General features: G+C 42.1%; 1 protein-coding gene across 3 annotated transcripts in view; it reads right to left on the bottom strand.

Annotated features, from left to right (window-relative positions):
* Window positions 1-23,614, bottom strand: part of ADGB (androglobin) — a 480,816-nt gene that overhangs the window by 127,696 nt on the left and 329,506 nt on the right. For all 3 annotated transcript variants that reach the window (XM_068231985.1, XM_068231986.1, XM_068231987.1), the window contains exons 20-21: window positions 18,719-18,892; window positions 7,318-7,453 (exon numbers count right to left, since the gene is read on the bottom strand). In XM_068231985.1, the coding sequence (XP_068088086.1) occupies window positions 7,318-7,453; window positions 18,719-18,892 (310 nt within the window). The remainder of the gene's footprint in view (window positions 1-7,317; window positions 7,454-18,718; window positions 18,893-23,614) is intronic.

Here is a 23,614-nt window from a genome sequence, read left to right as displayed (position 1 = left end):
CCCTAATACACAGGGCTGCCAGAAACCTCTCCTTTCACTTGGGACAAATTGCGGAATGTATTTCGCCACAACTCTGTGCGATTTGCACTTCGCACATTGTTCCATGGGGGAGGAGAGGTTTGTCCTCGGGAGGTAAGTTAAAAAAAAACAAAAAACAGGTAAGCAAAGAAGTTAATGTTTGGTTTGCAATGTTAAGTTTTTTATTAAAAAAGTTCAAAGGTTATTAATGTTAATGAAGTAATTGCTTTGCTGCTTGCTTGTTTTTTGGGGTTTTTTTTTCTCTTTTTCCATCCAATAACCTTCCAGGTGGACCGAGCGAACGACTAACCAGCTGCAGTACTGATGGTGCATCCTGACAGAACGTTGCGCGTCTGTCAGCTTACACACAAGTCGGTGCATGCAGCGCTGCAGGACGAGATTTCTCCTCCGCAGTCAAAAAGATACGTTTGCCGAGGCATATGGGCCGAGGAGTGGTGTTGGGGATTCATATGCTTTGGCAAACACTTTGTATCAAAAAAGAACTCTGGCAATGATTTGTTCATCCACATCGATCGGTGTGAATGGATAAATCAGGTTTGCCAGGGCATACGAGCTGGTGGGTTTGGATTTTTGGGGCGGCAGCTCCTATGTCCTGGCAGACGCCTTCCCCTCCTTTTTGTATTGTTTTGTCTTTTTTTCTATCCAGACCGACCAATCAGCTGCAGCACTGATGGTGCATCCTGACAGAACATTGCGCGTCTGTCAGCTTACACACAAGTCGGTGCATGTAGCGCTGCAGGACAAGATTTCTCCTCCGCAGTCAAAAAGATACGTTTGCCGAGGCATATGGGCCGAGGAGTGGTGTTGGGGATTCATATGCTTTGGCAAACACTTTGTATCAAAAAAGAACTCTGGCAATGATTTGTTCATCCACATCGATCAGTGTGAATGGATAAATCAGGTTTGCCAGGGCATACGAGCTGGTGGGTTTGGATTTTTGGGGCGGCAGCTCCTATGTCCTGGCAGACGCCTTCCTCCTCTTTTTTTTTTTTCAAAATTTTTTGGCATCCACATTGATTGATTGTTTGACGTTCATTTTTCCTTTCAGCCCACAGTGCATTACCCTTATGCCCAATATAAGGAGTATAGCAGAAACTCCTAATACTGGCCATACATGTAATGATTGCAGAGACCCTAAAATGCCAGGACAGACCCCACGAATGATGCCATTTTGGAAAGAGGACACCCCAAAGTATTCCGTGAGGTGCATGGTGAGTTCATAGGATGTTTTATTTTTTGTCACAAGTTAGCAGAAATTGTGGTTTTGTGTTTTTGTTTTTTTTTTCACAAAATGTCATTTTCCGCTAACTTGTGACAAAAAATAAAATTTTCTATGAACTCACCATGGCCCTCATGGAATACCTTAGCGTGTATTCTTTCCAAAATGGGGTCATTTGTGGGGTTTGTTAACTGTCCTGGCAAGTGGGCGGGGTGCTAAATTTTGAGCACCCCTGTAAAGCCTAAAGGTACTCATTGGACTCTGGGCCCCTTAGCGCAGTTAGGGTGCAAAAAAGTGCCACACATGTGGTATCGCCGTACTCGGGAGAAGTAGTATAATGTGTTTTGGGGTGTATTTTTACACATACCTATGCTGGGTGGGAGAAATACCTCTGTAAATGACAATCTTTTGATTTTTTTACACACAATTGTCCATTTACAGAGTTATTTCTCCCACCCAGCATGGGTATGTGTAAAAATACACCCCAAAACACATTGTACTACTTCTCCCGAGTACGGCGATACCACATGTGTGGCACTTTTTTGCACCCTAACTGCGCTAAAGGGCCCAAAGTCCAATGAGTACCTTTAGGATTTCACAGGTAATTTTGCGGAATTTGATTTCCAGACTACTCCTCACGGTTTAGGGCCCCTAAAATGCCAGGGCAGTATAGGAACCCCACAAATGACCCCATTTTAGAAAGAAGACACCCCAAGGTATTCAGTTAGGAGTATGGGGAATTCATAGAAGATTTTATTTTTTTGTCACAAGTTAGCAGAAATTGATTTTAATTGTTTTTTTCCACAAAGTGTCATGTTCCGCTAACTTGTGACAAAAAATAAAATCTTCTATGAACTCACCATACTCCTAACGGAATACCTTGGGGTGTCTTCTTTCTAAAATGGGGTCATTTGTGGGGTTCCTATACTGCCCTGGCATTCTAGGGGCCCTAAACCGTGAGGAGTAGTCTTGAAACCAAATGTCGCAAAATGACCTGTGAAATCCTAAAGGTACTCATTGGACTTTGGGCCCTTTAGCGCAGTTAGGGTGCAAAAAAGTGCCACACATGTGGTATTGCCGTACTCGGGAGAAGTAGTATAATGTGTTTTGTGGTGTATTTTTACACATACCCATGCTGGGTGGGAGAAATACCTCTGTAAATGACAATCTTTTGATTTTTTTACACACGATTGTCCATTTACAGAGTTATTTCTCCCACCCAGCATGGGTATGTGTAAAAATACACCCCAAAACACATTATACTACTTCTCCCGAGTACGGCAATACCACATGTGTGGCACTTTTTTGCACCCTAATTGCGCTAAAGGGCCCAAAGTCCAATGAGTACCTTTAGGATTTCACAGGTCATTTTGCGGAATTTGATTTCCAGACTACTCCTCACGGTTTAGGGCCCCTAAAATGCCAGGGCAGTATAGGAACCCCACAAATGACCCCATTTTAGAAAGAAGACACCCCAAGGTATTCAGTTAGGAGTATGGGGAATTCATAGAAGATTTTATTTTTTTGTCACAAGTTAGCAGAAATTGATTTTAATTGTTTTTTTCCACAAAGTGTCATGTTCCGCTAACTTGTGACAAAAAATAAAATCTTCTATGAACTCACCATACTCCTAACGGAATACCTTGGGGTGTCTTCTTTCTAAAATGGGGTCATTTGTGGGGTTCCTATACTGCCCTGGCATTCTAGGGGCCCTAAACCGTGAGGAGTAGTCTTGAAACCAAATGTCGCAAAATGACCTGTGAAATCCTAAAGGTACTCATTGGACTTTGGGCCCTTTAGCGCAGTTAGGGTGCAAAAAAGTGCCACACATGTGGTATTGCCGTACTCGGGAGAAGTAGTATAATGTGTTTTGTGGTGTATTTTTACACATACCCATGCTGGGTGGGAGAAATACCTCTGTAAATGACAATCTTTTGATTTTTTTACACACGATTGTCCATTTACAGAGTTATTTCTCCCACCCAGCATGGGTATGTGTAAAAATACACCCCAAAACACATTATACTACTTCTCCCGAGTACGGCAATACCACATGTGTGGCACTTTTTTGCACCCTAACTGCGCTAAAGGGCCCAAAGTCCAATGAGTACCTTTAGGATTTCACAGGTCATTTTGCGGAATTTGATTTCCAGACTACTCCTCGCGGTTTAGGGCCCCTAAAATGCCAGGGCAGTATAGGAACCCCACAAATGACCCCATTTTAGAAAGAAGACACCCCAAGGTATTCAGTTAGGAGTATGGGAAGTTCATAGAAGATTTTATTTTTTTGTCACAAGTTAGCGGAAATTGATTTTAATTGTTTTTTCCCACAAAGTGTCATGTTCCGCTAACTTGTGACAAAAAATAAAATCTTCTATGAACTCACCATACTCCTAACGGAATACCTTGGGGTGTCTTCTTTCTAAAATGGGGTCATTTGTGGGGTTCCTATACTGCCCTGGCATTTTAGGGGCCCTAAACCGTGAGGAGTAGTCTGAAAATCAAATTCCGCAAAATGACCTGTGAAATCCTAAAGGTACTCATTGGACTTTGGGCCCTTTACCGCAGTTAGGGTGCAAAAAAGTGCCACACATGTGGTATTGCCGTACTCGGGAGAAGTAGTATAATGTGTTTTGGGGTGTATTTTTACACATACCCATGCTGGGTGGGAGAAATAACTCTGTAAATGGACAATCGTGTGTAAAAAAATCAAAAGATTGTCATTTACAGAGGTATTTCTCCCACCCAGCATGGGTATGTGTAAAAATACACCCCAAAACACATTATACTACTTCTCCCGAGTACGGCAATACCACATGTGTGGCACTTTTTTGCACCCTAACTGCGCTAAAGGGCCCAAAGTCCAATGAGTACCTTTAGGATTTCACAGGTCATTTTGCGGAATTTGATTTCCAGACTACTCCTCACGGTTTAGGGCCCCTAAAATGCCAGGGCAGTATAGGAACCCCACAAATGACCCCATTTTAGAAAGAAGACACCCCAAGGTATTCAGTTAGGAGTATGGGGAATTCATAGAAGATTTTATTTTTTTGTCACAAGTTAGCGGAAATTGATTTTAATTGTTTTTTTCCACAAAGTGTCATGTTCCGCTAACTTGTGACAAAAAATAAAATCTTCTATGAACTCACCATACTCCTAACGGAATACCTTGGGGTGTCTTCTTTCTAAAATGGGGTCATTTGTGGGGTTCCTATACTGCCCTGGCATTTTAGGGGCCCTAAACCGTGAGGAGTAGTCTTGAAACCAAATGTCGCAAAATGACCTGTGAAATCCTAAAGGTACTCATTGGACTTTGGGCCCCTTAGCGCAGTTAGGGTGCAAAAAAGTGCCACACATGTGGTATCGCCGTACTCGGGAGAAGTAGTATAATGTGTTTTGTGGTGTATTTTTACACATACCCATGCTGGGTGGGAGAAATAACTCTGTAAATAGACAATTGTGTGTAAAAAAAATTAAAAAATTGTCATTTACAGAGATATTTCTCCCACCCAGCATGGGTATGTGTAAAAATACACCCCAAAACACATTATACTACTTCTCCTGAGTACGGCAATACCACATGTGTGGCACTTTTTTGCAGCCTAACTGCGCTAAGGGGTCCAAAGTCCAATGAGCACCTTTAGGCTTTACAGGGGTGCTTACAATTTAGCACCCCCAAAATGTCAGGACAGTTAACACACCCCACAAATGACCCCATTTTGAAAAGTAGACCCTTCAAGGTATTCAGAGAGGGGCATGGTGAGTCCGTGGCAGATTTCATTTTTTTTTGTCGCAAGTTAGAAGAAATGGAAACTTTTTTTTTTTTTTTTTTTTGTCACAAAATGTCATTTTCCACTTACTTGTGACAAAAAATAATATCTTCTATGAACTCACTATGCCTCTCAGTGAATACTTTGGGATGTCTTCTTTCCAAAATGGGGTCATTTGGGGGGTATTTATACTATCCTGGAATTCTAGCCCCTCATGAAACATGACAGGGGGTCAGAAAAGTCATAGATGCTTGAAAATGGGAAAATTCACTTTTTGCACCATAGTTTGTAAACGCTATAACTTTTACCCAAACCAATAAATATACACTGAATGGGTTTTTTTTTATCCAAAACATGTTTGTCCACATTTTTCGCGCTGTATGTATACAGAAATTTTACTTTATTTGAAAAATGTCAGCACAGAAAGTGAAAAAAATCATTTTTTTGCCAAAATTCATGTCTTTTTTGATGAATATAATAAAAAGTAAAAATCGCAGGAGCAATCAAATAGCAGCAAAAGAAAGCTTTATTAGTGACAAGAAAAGGAGGTAAAATTCATTTAGGTGGTAGGTTGTATGAGCGAGCAATAAACCGTGAAAGCTGCAGTGGTCTGAATGGAGAAAAAGGCTCTGGTCCTTAAGGGGCGAAAAGACTGTGGTCCTGAAGTGGTTAAAGGGAAAACTAGCTTGCCTGGTCTGATTTCCCAGAGGAGCTAGTGTAGTATAAGTTGCTGAAAAAATTTATCCTGGGCATAACAAAAGGTGACAGAACAGAGAGTTCATAGACAAATTCAGAACCAGAAATGGGCACAGGATAAAACCTCTATCTGTCAGGAACTTAACTGTCGGATCCCACGCTGCAGTCCATCGCAAGCTTGCCGGGATCGTCTTCAGCCTCCGCATCTTCTCACTGCTCTGGCACTTCTGCCTGCGTGCTGCACGGCATCCTCAGCAACCCTTTAGCTGGAGGCGCGCAAGGGGAGACACAGGAACGGGTGCATGCAGCTAGGCACCCATTCTCTGCACTTAGGACAAGATTCTAACTGGCTGCTGCAGCCAATCTGGGCTCAGCTAGCCATAGCCAGCATCATTGGGAAGATTCTAGCTAGCTGCTGCAGTCAATCTGGGCAGCTAGTCAACATTATGAGAAAAGTTCTGGCTAAAGCCGCAGCCAATCAAGGTTCAGCTGTCCAGCCAAGCTGAAGCCACACCTCTCTCCTCTAGGTATTCAAGCGTTGCTCCTGTGGTGTACTCTTGCTCGTGATAGTGTTAAGCTGCTTTGGTGAAGTGCTGGGTGCTACTGCTCTGATTGGATCTGCCGTTTTGGACTACGTGTTAATCGCTGAATGCACCGACTTTTGCCTGATTTCTGGATTATATCTTGCCTAGCCCTTTGGTTCCGCCAACCTCTGATTCTCTTTGCATGACCTTTGGATTGTTTCTGGACCCGTCCTTGCCTAGCGTTCTGGTCCTGTGGAACTTTCTGATACCTGTTGCCGACTCGGACTGTTTTGACCTTGCTTATTCTCTAGTGTGGTTTAGGTGGATTTTCTGCCTACATTCCCGTCAGCTCCAATACCTTGCTCACTTTAAGTCCTGGGTGACCGAAGTGTTGTCTCCTCCCGTTCATAGGGTGAAGACTGCAGTGGTAGATTGGGGCATTGGAGCTGAACCATAAGTGGAAACTCTGCCAGACCTCACACTATCTATTATTGTCAAGTACATTCAGAGAAATCCAAATTAACGGGGGTGCCTCCCCTGCTCTATCTTCTGAATATTAACTAGATGCATTACATAGTTTGGTTGAAAAAAAGACATCCGTCCATCAAGTCCAACTAGAAAAAAATTATTGTGGACCTAATAAAAGGGCCACTGTAAAGCACATACTGCCAACTTTTTGGTGCCAAATACCATGTGACACCTTCAGAGGTCTTGTGGAGTCCATGCCTCAGTAGGTCTAAGCAGCTTTGATGGCACAAGGGATACTTACACAATATTAGGCAGGTGGGTTAAATGTATTGGATGATCAGTGTATTAGGATTACATGAAAATAATGATGTTTCCTTTCATTTTTTTCTGTCCATTTGTTATAAAGAGTTGTCCCAGCCATTTCATTGTCACATAAATACCAAGTTATATTTTCCGATTTCTAGCATTCAGAACATATTTCTTTTATTGTGATACATGATTATTTGTGCAGCCTTGACAGAACCTGACTTAGCATAGTCAAGAATTGTCTAGGAAACTCTCTTATTATCCTGGACTGAATTTCACACACACTGAAAGTTACCTTGCATGGACTGATATTCTGCTGCCAAGATAGTTGCAAAATCCAATGTGAAGGCTCGGAATGCAAAAACCAAGTCAAGTGTAACTTTATTTCCCACTGCTTCCCTCATAAGCTGCCACAAAGCAATGTTGAAAGCCTGAAATGAAATAACGAAGATGAAAAGCGAGAATGTCTGAAGTTGAAAGCAATGTAATGATTCTCATGCAAATTTAAAAAGAACCAGAATGCTATAGTTGAGCTGCACTATGAAAGATGGCTTAAGAATTTAATAGCAGGCATTTCTGTACCTGCCTGTACTATTGTTGATTTTTCTGAGATCAGAAATCACATAACCTGGGGCACCTACTATACAAACTTTAATTTCCAGCTGAATATTCGAAGCTCTGCACTGCCATGTTTCCTACAATGTTAGCCTCACTGCTAGTTTCAAGGACTAAGATTTTATACTGAGATCTGAGAGGGAAGAATGGCAGAGATTGAGCCTCAAAGAGGCCATATAAGGTTCAAATAAAATTTTCCACCATGCCCAATCATGCATTTTTATCACATTTTGAGACTTCTTAGTCGAGAGAAACGTTCAATCCAATTTTTCTATACAACTTATTATTTTGTTGAATAAAAAATGAAATTATCTGGCTGCATATGTACAGTCAGCTTCAACAATGGAGCCTCCATTGTAAGCTGTGTGTTTAGGGTCCCCCCAGTTTCCCTAATAAAGGCTTTAAAGCTAATGTTACCCCTCCTACAAAAAAAAAGTCAGATACTCACCTAAGGAGAGGGAAGGCTCTGAGTCCTAATGAGCCTTCCCTCTCCTCTCCCGGTGCCCTCAGGATCCTCCGTTCAAATCCACCGCCGCGGGGGACTTCGGAAGTATTCGGGAGCCGAGTCCTCCCAAAGACAGGCGGCTCCAAAATGCGCATGCGCAAGTGCGTCATAGAGGGCGCTCACGCATGCGCAGTATGGAGCGGCCCATCTTCGGGAGCCCGAGTGCTCCTGGAGAGTTCCGAAACCTCCCTTCGGCGGCGGAAGTGGCGGTATTTGACTGAATTGGTCGAATACTGCTATGGGAGATCCTGAGCGGGACCGGGCACCGGGAGAGGAGAGGGAAGTCTCATTAGGTCCGAGCCTTCCCTCTCCTTAGGTGAGTAACTGACTTTTTTTTAGGTGGGTTCCCATTAGCTTTAAATGTCTGTTTAAACTTAAAGGGGCAATATAGTGAAAATAGCAAAATATAAAATGAAGAAGAATTTAATTAATCATAGAATCAGATATTAATATGTGAAATAAAAATGCATAATCAAAGATAAACACAAGCACGAGAAGCAATTGATTAAAATGTTGAAATGAATAACGTTTTATTTAGCATAGTGATTAGATCATTAACAACAGTATGTGAATATGATAAACTTTTATATTCAGACAAGTATATCATGTAGGAAAATAATCAATTAAGCAAAAGTCAGCTGTTACATAGTTATTTGGGAATGAAAAAAAAAAAACATACGTTCATCAAGTTTAACCAGAGAATAAAGTAAAACACCAGCCTGCTCCCTCACATATCCCTGTTGATCCAGAGGAAGGTGAAAAACCCTTACAAGCCATGGTCCAATTAGCCCCAAAAGGGAAAAAAAATCCTTCCTGACTCCAGATGGCAATCAGATAAAATTCCTGGATCAACACAGCTGGGCATTACCTTGTAATTATAGCCAAGGATGTCTTTCAAAGCAAGGAAAGCATCTAAGCCCCATTTAAATGCAGATATAGAATTTGCCATAACTACTTCCTGTGGCAATGCATTCCACATCTTAATCACTCTTACTGTAAAGACCCTTTTCCTAAATAAATGGCTAAAACGTTTTTCCTCCATGCGCAGATCATTTCCTCTAGTCCTTTGTGAAAGCCTAGGGACAAATATATTTATTTTATATTGCCCTCTGATGTATTTATACATGTTAATTAGATCCCCTCTAAGGCGTCTTTTCTCCAGACTAAATAAACCCACTTTATCTAAGCTTTCTTAGTAAGTAAGACCTTCCATCCCTCGTATCAATTTTGTTGCTCGTCTCTGCACCTGCTCTAAAACTGCAATATCTTTCCTGTAATGTGGAGCCCAGAACTGAATTCTATATTCCAGATGTGGCCTTACTAGAGAGTTACACGGGGGCAATATTGTGCTAGCTTCTCGAGTTGATATTTCCCTTTTAATGCATCCCAAAATTGTATTCGCTTTAGCTGCAGCGGTTTGGCATTGAATACGATTAGTTAACTTGTTGTTGATGAGTACTCCTAAACCCTTCTCAAAGTTTGATGTCCCCATCTGTATTCCGTTTATTTTGTGCTAGACCATTGGTTGCGACCAAAATGCATGACTTTATATTTTTCAACTTTGAATTTCATCTGCCATTTATGTGCCCATATAGCCATCCTATCCAGATCCTGTTGCAATATGTCACTATCTTCCTGAGAGTTGATGATTCTGCACAATTTTGCATCATCTGCAAAAATTGCAACATTGCTTTCTACTTCATCACCTAGATCATTAACCTCCCTGCCGTTCTAATTACTTCCTGTGCACGGCCGTGGGAGGGTTTTTTCTTTTTCTTTTTTTTTTCTTTTAGCATGTAGCTAGCCTAGCGCTAGCTACATGCTTCCCCCCTCCCTTCGCTATCCCTCCCACCCCTCCGGCGCAAATACCCAACAGGAAATTCCGTTCTGAACAGGATTTCCTGTATGGGCTTCCCCTGTCGCCATGGCGACGATCGGACTGATGTCATTGACGTCAGACGGAGTCCCAATCCACCCCTCAGCGCTGCCTGGCACTGATTGGCCAGGCTGCGCAAGGGGTCTGGGGGGGGCGGCACGGCGGCGAGCGGATGTTACACGCAGCTAGCAAAGTGCTAGCTGCGTGTAACAAAAAAAATTATGCAAATCGGCCCAGCAGGGCCAGAGCAATTCTTCACGGCGGGTTACCCCGAGCAGCTGAGCTCGGGATAACTGGCAAGGAGGTTAATAAATACATTGACGAGTACTGGACCCAGTACTGACCATTGAGGGACCCGACTGATAACAGTCACCCATTTTGAAAGAGATCCATTGACAACAACTCTTTGTATTCTGTCCATTAGCCAGTTCCCTATCCATGCACACAGACTCTTCCCCAGTTCTTGCATCCTCAATTTTTGCACCAGACTTTAGTGGGGAACAGTGTTAAAGGCCTTTGCAAAGTCCAAGTATATCACATCTACAGCATTCCCAATATCCACATTAGCATTCACTACCTCATAAAAGCTGAGCATGTTAGTCACACAGAACCTGTCTTTAGTAAACCCATGCTGATACTGAGAAATAAGATTATTTTGTACTATGAAGTCTTGTATAGTATCTCTTAGTACCCCCTCAAATAGTTTGCACACAACTGACGTTAAGCTTACAGGTCTATAATTTCCCGAATCTGATTTTTTTTGCTCTTCTTAAATAATGGGAAAACGTGGGCTGTACTCTTATGCCTCTGTAATTTGCCACAGCGATGTTTCTCTTGTGAAGAGAGAAGCAAAGAAAGCATTTAATAACTCCGCCTTACCTTGGTCATCCACCATTGAGTTCCCACCCTCATCCTTTAGGAGTCCAATACAGTCAACCTTTCTTTTTTTTAGAGTTGATGTACTTCTTTGGGATAGATTTGATAGCCCTAGCAATTTGATTCAATCTTTGCCAGCCTAATTTATTTTTTTACAAATTTTATTGCAGTCCTTATTATTGCTTAATGCAGCCTCGATCCCCTTCTGTTTTAGGACCTCACAGGCATTATTTTTCCACTTAATTTTATCTCTAACGATTCTATTCATCCATAGAGGCCTTTTTTTTATTCCTAGACGTTTTGTTTCCATGTGGGATATATTTAGTACATTGATTGAGAATAATTTTAAAAGCTTGCCATTTCCCTTCAGTGTCCTTTCCTTGTAGTACATTATTCCAGTTCACCAAACTTAGTGCCTGCCTGAGTTGATTGAACTTTGCTTTTCTAAAATTCATAGTTTTGGCTGTCCCAATGCTCCGCGACCTGTCAGTCACCGGATCAAACATTATTATGCTGTGATCACTATTTCCCAAATGTTCTTGAACCTGCGCTTGGTTGTTGAAGCTTGAAGCTGTTCTTAGTTGGTGACTAAAGCCTGGTACACACTATGGTTGACCAATCACTTTCCAATTTTACCACCTCCATGAAGTATGAAGGTTTACCTACACAATCTGCTCATAATATTAAATATCTGTTGACCCTCATGCTACAAAGAGATGTTAAAATTGGTCAGTGATTGGCCAATCATAATTAAAAGTGTGTAGCAGGTTTAATTCACCAATATGCACCCCATATTCAGTAAACTACATTTTACAGTAAACGATCAATCTCAAATAGGTGTTTGTAATCCTATACAATCAAATGCAAGTGTCCCTGCGTCATCAACTGAATGGTTGTGTGTCCCTGGATTTTTTGTACTGAGCATGTGTGCTGCCAGGGCAGTTAGGACACAGGGCCGGATCTGACAGTTTGCTGTGTGTGGTTCACAGAGGTTCTCATTGCATTGTGGGAAATAACAGCTTTTTCCAACTGCCAAGCAAGCAGCTCCCTGTGTGCATATACTTTAGACAGTGGTGGGGAACGAGCAAGCGGGACGCATATGTGCGCGCATTGCGGGGGGTAGCGGCTGTGACCTAGCGCCCGTTTTTAACAGGCGGGCCTTTTTACTAGTACCTAATCATTTGTATCCCCTCTGTAATTGCTTGCAAAGTGTAGATTTACCCTCTCAAAATTGATATTGGCATGCTGATTTTTATTTTTGCATTTATCGTACACCCTTGAGAAATTTAGGTAAGACTTGGTAAAGGAAAATGTAAGGGTCAATTGAAATTAAATTAGTAACACAATTATATTCCTAGCACATTGCTGTGCATCAACACTGTGCATTGTAAGATGTGCAATTGTATGAAACGATGAAAATATTAACATACTATTATTTTTCCGGTGCAACTCTGCATGGCAAACAATGGAAATTGCAAGATGTGCAATTTTCTGCAATCATTAAATTATTAATGTATAATTATATTTCTGGCACAACTCTGTGTGTAAACCGCAGTGCGTTGCAAGATGTGCCATTGTCTGCAACAATTAAAATAGTAACATATACAGTAATTATATTTCTGGCGCAGCTCTGCATTGCAAACAATGGAAATTGCAAGATGTGCAAAAGTATTCGGCCCCCTTGAAGTTTTCCACATTTTGTCATATTACTGCCACAAACATGAATCAATTTTATTGGAATTCCACATGAAAGGCCAACACAATGTGGTGTACACATGAGAAGTGGAACGAAAATCATACATGATTCCAATTTTTTTTTTTACAAATAACTGCAAAGTGGTGTGTGCATAATTATTCGGCCCCCTTTGATCTGAGTGCAGTCAGTTGCCTATAGACATTGCCTGATGAGTGCTAATGACTAAATAGAGTGCACCTGTGTGTAATCTAATGTCAGTACAAATACAGCTGCTCTGTGAGGGCCTCAGAGGTTGTCTAAGAGAATATTGGGAGCAACAACACCGTGAAGTCCAAAGAACACACAAGACCGGTCAGGGATCAAGTTATTGAGAAATTTAAAGCAGGCTTAGGCTACAAAAAGATTTCCAAAGCCTTGAACATCCCACAGAGCACTGTTCAAGCGATCATTCAGAAATGGAAGGAGTATGGCACAACTGTATACCTACCAAGACAAGGCCATCCACCTTAACTCACAGGCCGAACAAGGAGAGCGCTGATCAGAAATGCAGTCAAGAGGCCCATAGTGACTCTGGACGAGCTGCAGAGAACTACAGCTCAGGTGGGAGACTCTGTCCATAGGACAACTATTAGTCATGCACTGTACAAAGTTGGCCTTTATGGAAGAGTGGCAAGAAGAAATCCATTGTTAACAGCAAAGCACAATAAGTCCCGTTTGCAGTTTTCCACAACCCATGTGGGGGACACAGCAACCATGTGGAAGAAGGTGCTCTGGTCAGATGAGAACAAAATGAAACTTTTTGGCCAAAATGCAAAACGCTTTGTGTGGCGGAAAACTAACACTGCATATCACTCTGAACACACCATCCCCACTGTCAAATATGGTGGTGGCAGCATCATGCTCGGGGGGTGCATCTCTTTAGCAGGGACAAGGAAGCTGGTCAGAGTTGATGGGAAGATGGATGGAGCCATATACAGGGCAAACTTGGAAGAAAACCTCTTGGAGACTGCAAAAGACTTGAGACTGGGGCGGAGGTTCACCTTCCAGCAGGACAATGACCCTAAACATAAACCCAGGGCAACAATGGGATGGTTTAAAACAAAACATATCTATGTGTTAGAATGGCCCAGTCAAAGTCCAGATCTAAATCCAATCGAGAATCTGTGGCAAGATCTGAAAACTGCTGTTCACAAACGCTTTCCATCCAATCTGACTGAGCTGGAGCTGTTTTGCTAAGAAAAATGGGCAAGGATTTCAGTCTCTAGATGTGCAAAGCTGGTAGAGACATACCCTAAAAGACTGGCAGCTGTAATTGCAGCAAAAGGTGGTTCTACAAAGTATTGACTCAGGGGGCCGAATAACTATGCACACCCCACTTTGCAGTTATTTATTTGTAAAAAATGTTTGGAATGATGTATGATTTTCGATCCACTTCTCACATGTACACCACTTTGTATTGGTCTTTCACGTGGAATTCCAATATAATTGATGCATGTTTGTGGCAGTAATGTGACAAAATGTGGAAAACGTCAAAGGGGACCGAACACTTTTGCAACCCACTGTATATATTATAAATTAGCTACACTATTAGAGGAATAATGTGTGGGGTGCAATTGTGTGGAATGCTAAAAGCTGTTACAATTGATCACCCTGAGTGGAAATATCGCAATGGAAAGGAGTTAAATTTTATTAGGGTAGGTAATGGATACAATACAATGGGCCTGATGCAACTGTCAGACTCGCCAGCATTAAACGCTGGTGAGTCCGATAATCAGGCAACGATAACGTCGCCTAGTCAGGGTGTTAAAAAAAACCTCGTTTGGGCAATATTAATGCCCAGCGAGTTTTTTCCACTATATCCTATTACACTTTGCATGCAGACATAAGCGTAAGCTTAGACCTAAAAAAGCAGGTCTTAGCATGCTAATGGATGCTGTCGCCGCTACATCTGGCGGTCTCCTTTAATAAGGAGACCCCAAGAGCTCCCTGTTTGGACACCGCATGTCTCTGAAGCCCCCTTGTAGCTGCGCAGGCACCCCAGAGCAATTTACCTCCCACCGCTGAACACCAGCTGCCTCTTGCCGCAAGTCCCGTCATGTAATTGTAGTGTATGTGTCACTGTAATTACTCTTTAGCGCAGAGCCCCGGCAAAGCATCTTTGAATCACCCACCGGGTCTCCCCATTGGTCCACTGTCTGGACCAATGAAAATGGCTCATTCCAATTCCAATTGTATGCATTCTGTAGCCAACATAATTCCAGCTTAACAGAGTCAAATATCAAAGTCAACAAAGTCGACATAAAGTTGAGGATATACGATAAGCTCTCTATGAGGCTGGGGTGACCCCATAGAGGCTATTTCATTGCCTGACCTATGTACATCTCATTTTCTATTTGGTTTTAGATGTGACATGATAAAGCTCTCACTTTTCTTTTTGATACCTTGCAATCCTGACAAGTCACTTTATTATGCAGCAGCTTTTTCTGTGTCTGTTATTGAGTACAAGCAGTTGATAAGAAACCCTCTCAAGTTAAAAAAGTGAGTGTTGTTTCTCAATAAGTAAGAACTGTAAATAAACAGTTGTGTCTGACTGATAACATGATACTATCATAAAATAATAATAATAATAACAACAACAACAACAACAACAACAATAATAATAATAATAATAGTTAAAGGGGCACTATAGCGAAAAATTGTAAAATTTAAAATAAGTGCAAACATATACAAATAAGAAGTAATTTTTTTTCCAGAGTAAAATGAGATATAAATTACTTTTCTCATAAGTTGCTGTCAATTATAGTAGGTAGTAGAAATCAGGTAGAAGCAACAGGTTTTGGAAAAGTCCATCTCTTCATGGGGGATTCTCAGGGATTTATTTTCAAAAGCACTTGCTCTGACCAACTGCCATAAAACTGTGTAGCGAGCAGGGAAGTTGGCCAGCATCATTGTTTAAATCCTTTTTAGGGAATATCTTTATAAAGAATAAAAGCCTTGCTGAGAATCCCCTATGAGGATATTGGCTACTTCTTATTTGTCTATGTTGGCACATATTTTACATTTTGCAATTTTTCGTCATAGGCCTCAATTCACGGAGCATTATCCAACATTTATCAAACACTTTATCAAACGTTTGATAATTTACCTCATGGGTAAAATCTCATTTTGAATTCACTAAGGTGTTATATATTTGTTGAACATTTTATTGGTAAAACATTCGATAAATATATAACACCTTAGTTAATTTAAAATGAGATTTTACCCATGAGGTAAATTATCAAACGTTTGATAAAGTGTTTGATAAATGTTGGATAATGCTTTATGAATTGAGGCCATAGTGTCTCTTTAACTAGGTGCAGGTAAGTAACTGAAACAAACTGAAAACAAAAATCGGTATGACAAGCAGACAGTTTGAAGAATCAGCTCAGGCCTGCTTTAAAGAGAACCTGTACTGAGTAAAAATATTTAAAATAAACACATGAGGTAACTTCAAATGAACATTACATAGTTACCTTGCCATCAGTTCCTCTCAGAAGCTCACCATTTTCTTCTGACAATAATCCCTTCCAGTTCTGACAATATTTTGTCAGATCTGAAATATATCAGTTGCTGTCAGTAAAATATCAGTTGCTGTCAGTTATAGCTGAGAGGAAAACTGATGTACCAGGTAATGTCCATGTTTCACTATGGCTCTAGTGGGCGATGTTACAGTTTAACTGTGTGCTGACTAGAAAGCTGTTATGGGTAATGGCCATTTTCAAAATGGAGGGCGGAAAATTCCCTTGATCACAGTGAACAAACAGGATGCGGGACAGGAGAAAGACACTGAGGAGTAGACTACATGGAAGGTAAGTATGACTTGTGTATGCTTATTTTGACTTTTAATTTTCAGTTCAGGTTTTCTTTAACTACCTAAAGGTAGCCATACACTGGTCGATTTGCCATTAGATCGACCAGCTGACAGATCCCTATCTGATCGAATCTGATCAGAGAGGGATCGTATGGCTGCCTTTACTGCAAACAGATTTCAGCCTGAAACCGATCACAATCTGTGGAGCCGCCGCTGCCACCTGTCCCCCCCCCCCCCCCGCGCATACATTACCTGACGCTGGCTCCCGGGCATCTTCTCCGCATCTTCTCCGCGCTGCACCTGCTCCATCCCGGCGCTTCCTGTGTCACTCCGTGACCAGGAAGTTCAAATAGAGCGCCCTCTATTTGAACTTCCTGGTCACTGCAGTGACACAGGAAGCGCCGGGATGGAGCGGGTGCAGCGCGGAGAAGATGCGGAGAAGACGCGGAGAAGATGCCCGGGAGCCAGCGTCAGGTAATGTATACCTGATCGGATCGGCCGCCGCTAGTGACGCGCTCCCTACCCGCGGGCGATCCCAGGATCGAATCTGCTGTTGAAACGGCCGCGAATCAGGCCAGTGTATGGCCACCTTAAAGCTGAAAAGCCTCCACAGCCCAGCTGAGCAAAAAAGAGGATGGTCGACAGGGGGGTTTAACACTGCGGTCCTCAAGTGGTTCAATATAAGGCTATACAGCAGGGTAACAGCACTCACTTAAGGTGGATCCGAGAGGAACTTTTACTCATTGCATAATTGTGTTCCTTTCCTATTGTTTATAGGGCATTCCTCAAGCCAAATACTTTTTTGTTTTTGTTTTAATACTCTAATTCCCTATAAACTAAATAAGCCCCACCCACAGTTTTCAGAGAGCCTTGGCACTGGCAAGGGCTCGTGGGAGCTCAGTCTGGGCAGGAGGAGGGGGAGGTGTTACTAGCCAGAGACTTCAGAGGCAGAGGGGAGGAGGAGGGGGGTTAGGTTTTTTTTTTCAGTCTGAGTGCTGATGGTGCAGATAAGCCTGCCTCTGTGTAATGTTTACAAACAACATGGCTGCTGTCATTGTATCACAGGAAGTAATAATTATATTCTCTTAAAGCAGTATGCAGACAGATTTGCTGTTTAAACCCTCTAAACTGTACATAAAATATATAGACAAGTTACTTGTTATAGTTAGTTTCTCATCTCGGATCCGCTTTAATATAGGTCTAAGAGCCTGATTAACCACTCTCAAGTGGATCTTAAAAGTTCAAAAGTATGCTGGACTAAAATGTCCATAGCCAAAATACACTACACACAAGTACAAGAGTGTCCTGAGTGCAGCAAGCCTATTCTGGGTTATTACCAGTCCATAAAATGCAAGTATGTAAAAAGCTGCGCTCCCATAGACTTCAATCACGATTGGTATGCAATCAATACGGTTTAAACCCCTTTTCAGGGTACCACTCACCAGATGAGGTAGTCACTCAAGACCATTAGGCGTATTCAGGGTATATGGCCCCCCATCGCCCTTCCGGCAAACTCGTCCCCTCAGCGGTGTTCACCTAGGAAGATGACGATGTCCACGTGATCCTTGGATTGCCGCTCCGTGATGGTAGAAGGAGAGTGTGGGAATAAACACATAGAAGACCAGCTTCCAATAGTGTAAGTCCGTTTTATAAGAATCCGAAGTTTTAAAAACAACAGCTGGCAGGTACCGTATATAAGTGTACTGCAGGAGGGAGTCAGTGAATACACTACTGCTGTAAAGTTCGACTAAGCCGCCACTAACGCGCTGGACATCCAGCAACTACTCGGGAGCCGACTCCCTCCTACAGTACACTTATATACCTAAACGGACTTACAATATTGGAAGCTGGTCTTCTATATGTTTATTCCAACACTCTCCTTCTACCATCATAGAGCAGCAATCCAAGGATCACGCGGACATCTTCCTAGGTGAACACCGCTGAGGGGACGAGCTTGCCAAAAGGGCGACGGGGGGCCATATACCCTGAATGCGCTGAATGGTCTTGAGTGACTGCCTCATCTGGTAAGTGGTACCCTGAAGGGGGGTTTAATTCTTATTGATTGCATACCAATCGTGATTGAAGTCTATGGGAGCGCAGCTTTTTACATACTTGCATTTAAATATAAGGCTGTCAACATTCTCCTTCCTCAGTATTGCAAAAGAAAAAGAAAAAAAGTCCACATTTTATTGCATTGAGCAGGAAACACACTCCACCATTCAATTGCTTAAATTAAGTCTACATTTGGAGCTTGGTAATAAAAATATAAATATATTACCTTGAAGTGTACCTTGGATTTTCCCAAGTGCTTTGAGTTGATTTGCTGAGGATAATGTGCTAGCTCCAAGTCTGTAAATGTCCTGGCAAGTTCATTTTCATTGGAAAAGTTATGCATCACCGATAATATGGCTTTTATTATATGTGTAGCCTGCTCCATAAACCGACAGCTTTCCTGTTTAACACAATACAGTTGTTAGGAAACACTTTTATAGTTAAAAGTACATTTTATTAATAAACAGCATAACACAGCATATTATGAAAAGGTAAAAATGCTACAGTGGGCATGACAGCAGAAGGCTTGTAGTGCAGGTGTTATTAGTTAGGCCCAGTGCACACCAAAAACTTCTAGCAGATCCGCAAAACGCTAGAGGTTTTTAGAGCGATTTTAGGCGTTTAGAGAGATTTTCAAAACATGCCAAGCGTTTTTGGTTGTGATTTAGCCCTGCAACCATTTAATGTAATAGCCAGGTTGTGGACCTAAACGGAGCTGGCACACAAACAACAGAGGGGACCGGGAGGACACCACAGACTACATAGGGCTGGAAGAAGCCCTATATAAGTAAAAGCCAAACTTTTCATTCATCTCAGGTGTACTTTAAGTTATTTTAAGCAGACTTAAATACAAGTATATTAACAATTTAGGCTAAACATATAGCACAGAAATCCAGTGTTTCAAATATAGTTAGCACATAGATGACGCTTTTCATGTCATTTTTTTCAGTACTTCCTTTTGTAACAATGACACTGTAATGAGTATTTCTTTTAATCAGCAGGGACATTTGAGCATTCTGCATGGTATTTTAATAATGGCTTTAACACTTCAAATCTGCAAAACCAATGTAAGTACGTGGGATAATTGCCAACTAGTTTAATTTGACTGTGTATTATTATTATTTTTTTTTAAATCCTTTTATTTAAGGGACACTTGAACAGTTTTTTTAACGGTACTCTAATCCAATTAAATTATGAGCTTTAAAAGCTGACAATCCAGGATAACAAATGCGTATGTGTATGTGGCTGTTGCAGTGCTATAGGGCTTCCAAAGGATGCTACTGTTTGTGGTCCCTCACATTACATAAACCCGGTGAGGGTGTTCAATAGGATGCCCTTATTTCTGACAAAGTAAGGCGGCACACATAAATAATGTAATTATGACAGAGCCTGTCACTGGTCCACAAAGGGTTTCAGCAAGCTCATTCAGCAGGCAAGACACGCAATCCAAACTGCACCTCTCCTTCCCACCCTGTTCCATTGCACATACAGTATATTGCACAAACAGTACATTAAACGTCAAACACACGTATTCTGTACACATATACTGCACATGCAATCAACGTGCCATCCATACATTAAAATACAATTACACTACACACACTATACACAAACATACATGCACCTAAATGCAAACACACTGTACAGTATGTGTATGCACACATGGTGCATGAACAAACTGTACATACAGTATATCAACATCACATAAACTGTACATACCCAAACATTTCATACACACTGTACACACTGCATGCAAGCTGTACACCCGATGCACAATCAATTTTTTCCCCGAAATAAATCAAAACTATCCATTGGACAGGACAGAAAATGCTGATCGATCGGAAATGGGGGAGGAGCAGCAGTTGATTGCACTAAGCGCAGCAATGCTGCAGTTTGAGCAATGAGATCTATTGAAAATCTACATGCAGCGTGTAAAAGGAATCAATTCCTCTCTGATCAGATAGCGATTGATAGTTGACAATTAAGCGACAATATACTCTACAATGCTACGGAAGATGTATAAATACTAAATAATAATAATGATAGTTTAGTTACATTTTGGTAGCAATCTAGTGTGTAGTCATCAACAACAAGTCATACATTTCCACATGATTATATTTGCCGCATATGAGGTATATACAGTAGCCAGCAGTAAGGCAGGATTCACACCATTACAACTATGTAAATTAACATAGTAGTGGCCGCGAGTGAATTATCGCGGTAACGATACTTCACAGGACCGCCCGCAGTTAATCTTACACGCGTTACTATGTAAGCAATGCTAAGGGAAGGCGCACTCCTTCCATAGCAGCAAGCACTGCTATGTAAGGCAGGGAAAGCGTGAACTCATTCACATTAAGTTGCGCTGGTAAGCAAAACAATAAACAATAACATTTTTATGGTGCTTTTCTCCCATAGGACTCAAAGCGCTTAGGCTCTCTCAGATTCAGTAATTGGCAGTAGAATGACGTGTTAACACAACAAAATTATATTTCTGCAAATGGCAAACTGAACAGGTGGGTTTTCAGTCCAGATTTAAACACGTCCAGAGAAGGAGCTGTCCTGATCTGCTGAGGTAAGCAGCGCAGCTTGATGAATCAGGCCCATAGGGCTCGATTCACTAAATCGTGATAATTCAGTTATCACGTGTAAAGGCATGGCATGTGCTAAGTATCATTATCACGTGCTTAGTATCATTATCACGTGCTTAGTATCATTATCACGTGCGAAGTATCATTAAGTCACTGCAGATCACGTGAACAGAATGTAGATCATGAAGTATTACTGTATACAGTACATAAAGTTGTTTATACCTTTAAAAAGGACTAAACGTACTATAATGCAATCTCAAGCAGGCAAAAAAAGTCTCTGAAAAAACATTCAGAGACTTTTTTTGCCTGCTTGAGATTGCATTATAGTACGTTTAGTCCTTTTTAAAGGTATAAACAAGTATTGAAGGGCAAGGTGGATTGCCCTAAAAAGGACTGTGTTCTTTGATCCTCCACCTTATAAAGGATCGTATCCCAGAATCTGTTTCACAAAATACAGTACATAAAGTGCCACGCGTTAAACTTTGCGCGCCGTATTACATTAACGCACATGTTAATGTAAGCACCATTGCTGATTTCATTACTAAACTCTGTCTTCTGATCATGCGAAGCGCTGTAGTTTTCAATGGCATTCCGCATTAATTCATGAAGTGTAACGCCGTTCGTACGATAAAACTTAACACGCGAACGGTGGAAACTGTTCATGCGCACAATACTTTACACGTGATAACTGAGTTATCACGCTTTAGTGAATCAAGCCCATTGTGCACGTGAACAGTTTCCACCATTCGCGTGTTAAGTTTTATCGCGCAAACAGCGTTACGCTTCACACGCAAAGTGCGGAATGCCATTGAAAACTACGGCGCTTCGCACGATCAGAAGATAAAGTTTGGTAATTAAATCAGCAATGGTGCTTACATTAACATGTGAGTTAATGTAATACGGTGCGCGCAAAGTTTAACGCGCGTCGCTTTATGTACTGTATACAGTAATAATTCATGATCTACATTCCGTTCGCGTGATCTGCAGTGATTTCACATGATAATGATACTTAGCACATGATATCACATGCAAGGCGGCTTACCACTGTTGTGCTACGTGTTAGCACACTTTAGTGAATCGAGCCCATAGTCTTCAACTATGCGGGGATTTGCATGCTTGCACAGGATGCATAGATATCACCAGGTAATGCAGGTACAGTGCTGATAGTGTGCTCCTCTATCCACATTTCTGTGCAGCCTGGATGATGCTGTAGCATTGCGGCCATGCACAAGCAAGTCACAGATGACAGGCAATTCCCTCAGTAATCAGCCAGCAGCTTACACAGGAAGCATATGTGACGCAGGCTGGTGTTTTTGAGGTAATCCACGCAGGCCCACAGCAGTGTGAAGGTAGCAAGTAGGCTACAATTTTTTACCAGCCTGCTGCCCCACGGCTCATGGTTCTCGGACTGATGTATAAACTATTTAGAAAATACTCCGAAAATAAACTTTAAAATATGAACACTTAACCACTTAACGACCGCCTAACGCCGATAGGCGTCGGCGGGTCGTTAGTGGTATAGCATGGAAACGGCCGCTCGATCGAGCGGCCTTTCCATGCTAGTTCACGGAGACTGCCTCCGTGAACAGTGTGCGAGCCGCCGATCGCGGCTCGCACGCATAATGTAAACATCCGGGGAAGAAATCCCCGCTGTTTACATCACACGCCGCTGCTGCGCAGCAGCGCCGTGACGTAGATCGGCGATCCCCGGCCTCTGATTGGCCGGGGATCGCCGGCATCTGATAGGCAGAAGCCTATCCTATCCGGCGCAGGACGGAGTTCCGTCCTGCGCCACTCACAGGGTAAGGGAGAGGGAGGGAAAGCCAGGGAGGGCGGAAAGCGCTGCGGAGGGGGGCTTTGAAGAGCCCCCCCTCGCAAAGTGCGGGTAGCCGGCGGCGATCAGACCCCCCCTGCAGGACATCCCCCTAGTGGGGAAAAAAGGGAGGAAGTCTGATCGCCCTGGCACATACGTGATCGGTGCTGCGGGCTGTAGAGCCCACGCAGCACCGATCACTGCAATATCCCCTGGTCCTTAACTCTGAAAAATCCTCTCTACACAAAAAGCCCTCAAACATAGCAGTATTTTCAGCACAAATCACAATAGCTTTGTACCCTAACACAAATACTTGTGTGATCTCCTAGATCAGGCTCAGCCTGAGCATCGGTCTCCTGAGATGGACAAAACGGCAGTATATATCAAGTTTATCACTTTTCCAAACTTTTTCTACAACTGCCGCAATTAACCCCCCTCTAGTCTTGTTTCAACCCTGTGGTTGGAACTCAGCTTGCCCACAGGGAGTACGGTAAATAAACCCTGAGAGAGTATCCATACTTGCCATATTAGAACCTGTGTGATGTTACACCAAATAGCTGAACTCCTGCAGGGTCAGAAACCATGCATAGCATAATGTATTGTGATTATTTATTTTGTGGCTTAGCCACTTAGGTGCACTGGTGGGTGCTCATTGCCATTGTATACCTGCAACAATACTGCACCCAGACCCATATCTGAAATGTCAGTCTAAACTACA

The sequence above is a fragment of the Hyperolius riggenbachi genome, chromosome 4 (assembly GCF_040937935.1).
Source record: "Hyperolius riggenbachi isolate aHypRig1 chromosome 4, aHypRig1.pri, whole genome shotgun sequence".
In the NCBI taxonomy this organism is placed as follows: Eukaryota; Metazoa; Chordata; class Amphibia; order Anura; family Hyperoliidae; genus Hyperolius; species Hyperolius riggenbachi.
Note: the sequence above shows the minus strand (reverse complement) of the source record. Positions and strands in the feature narration are given on the sequence as shown.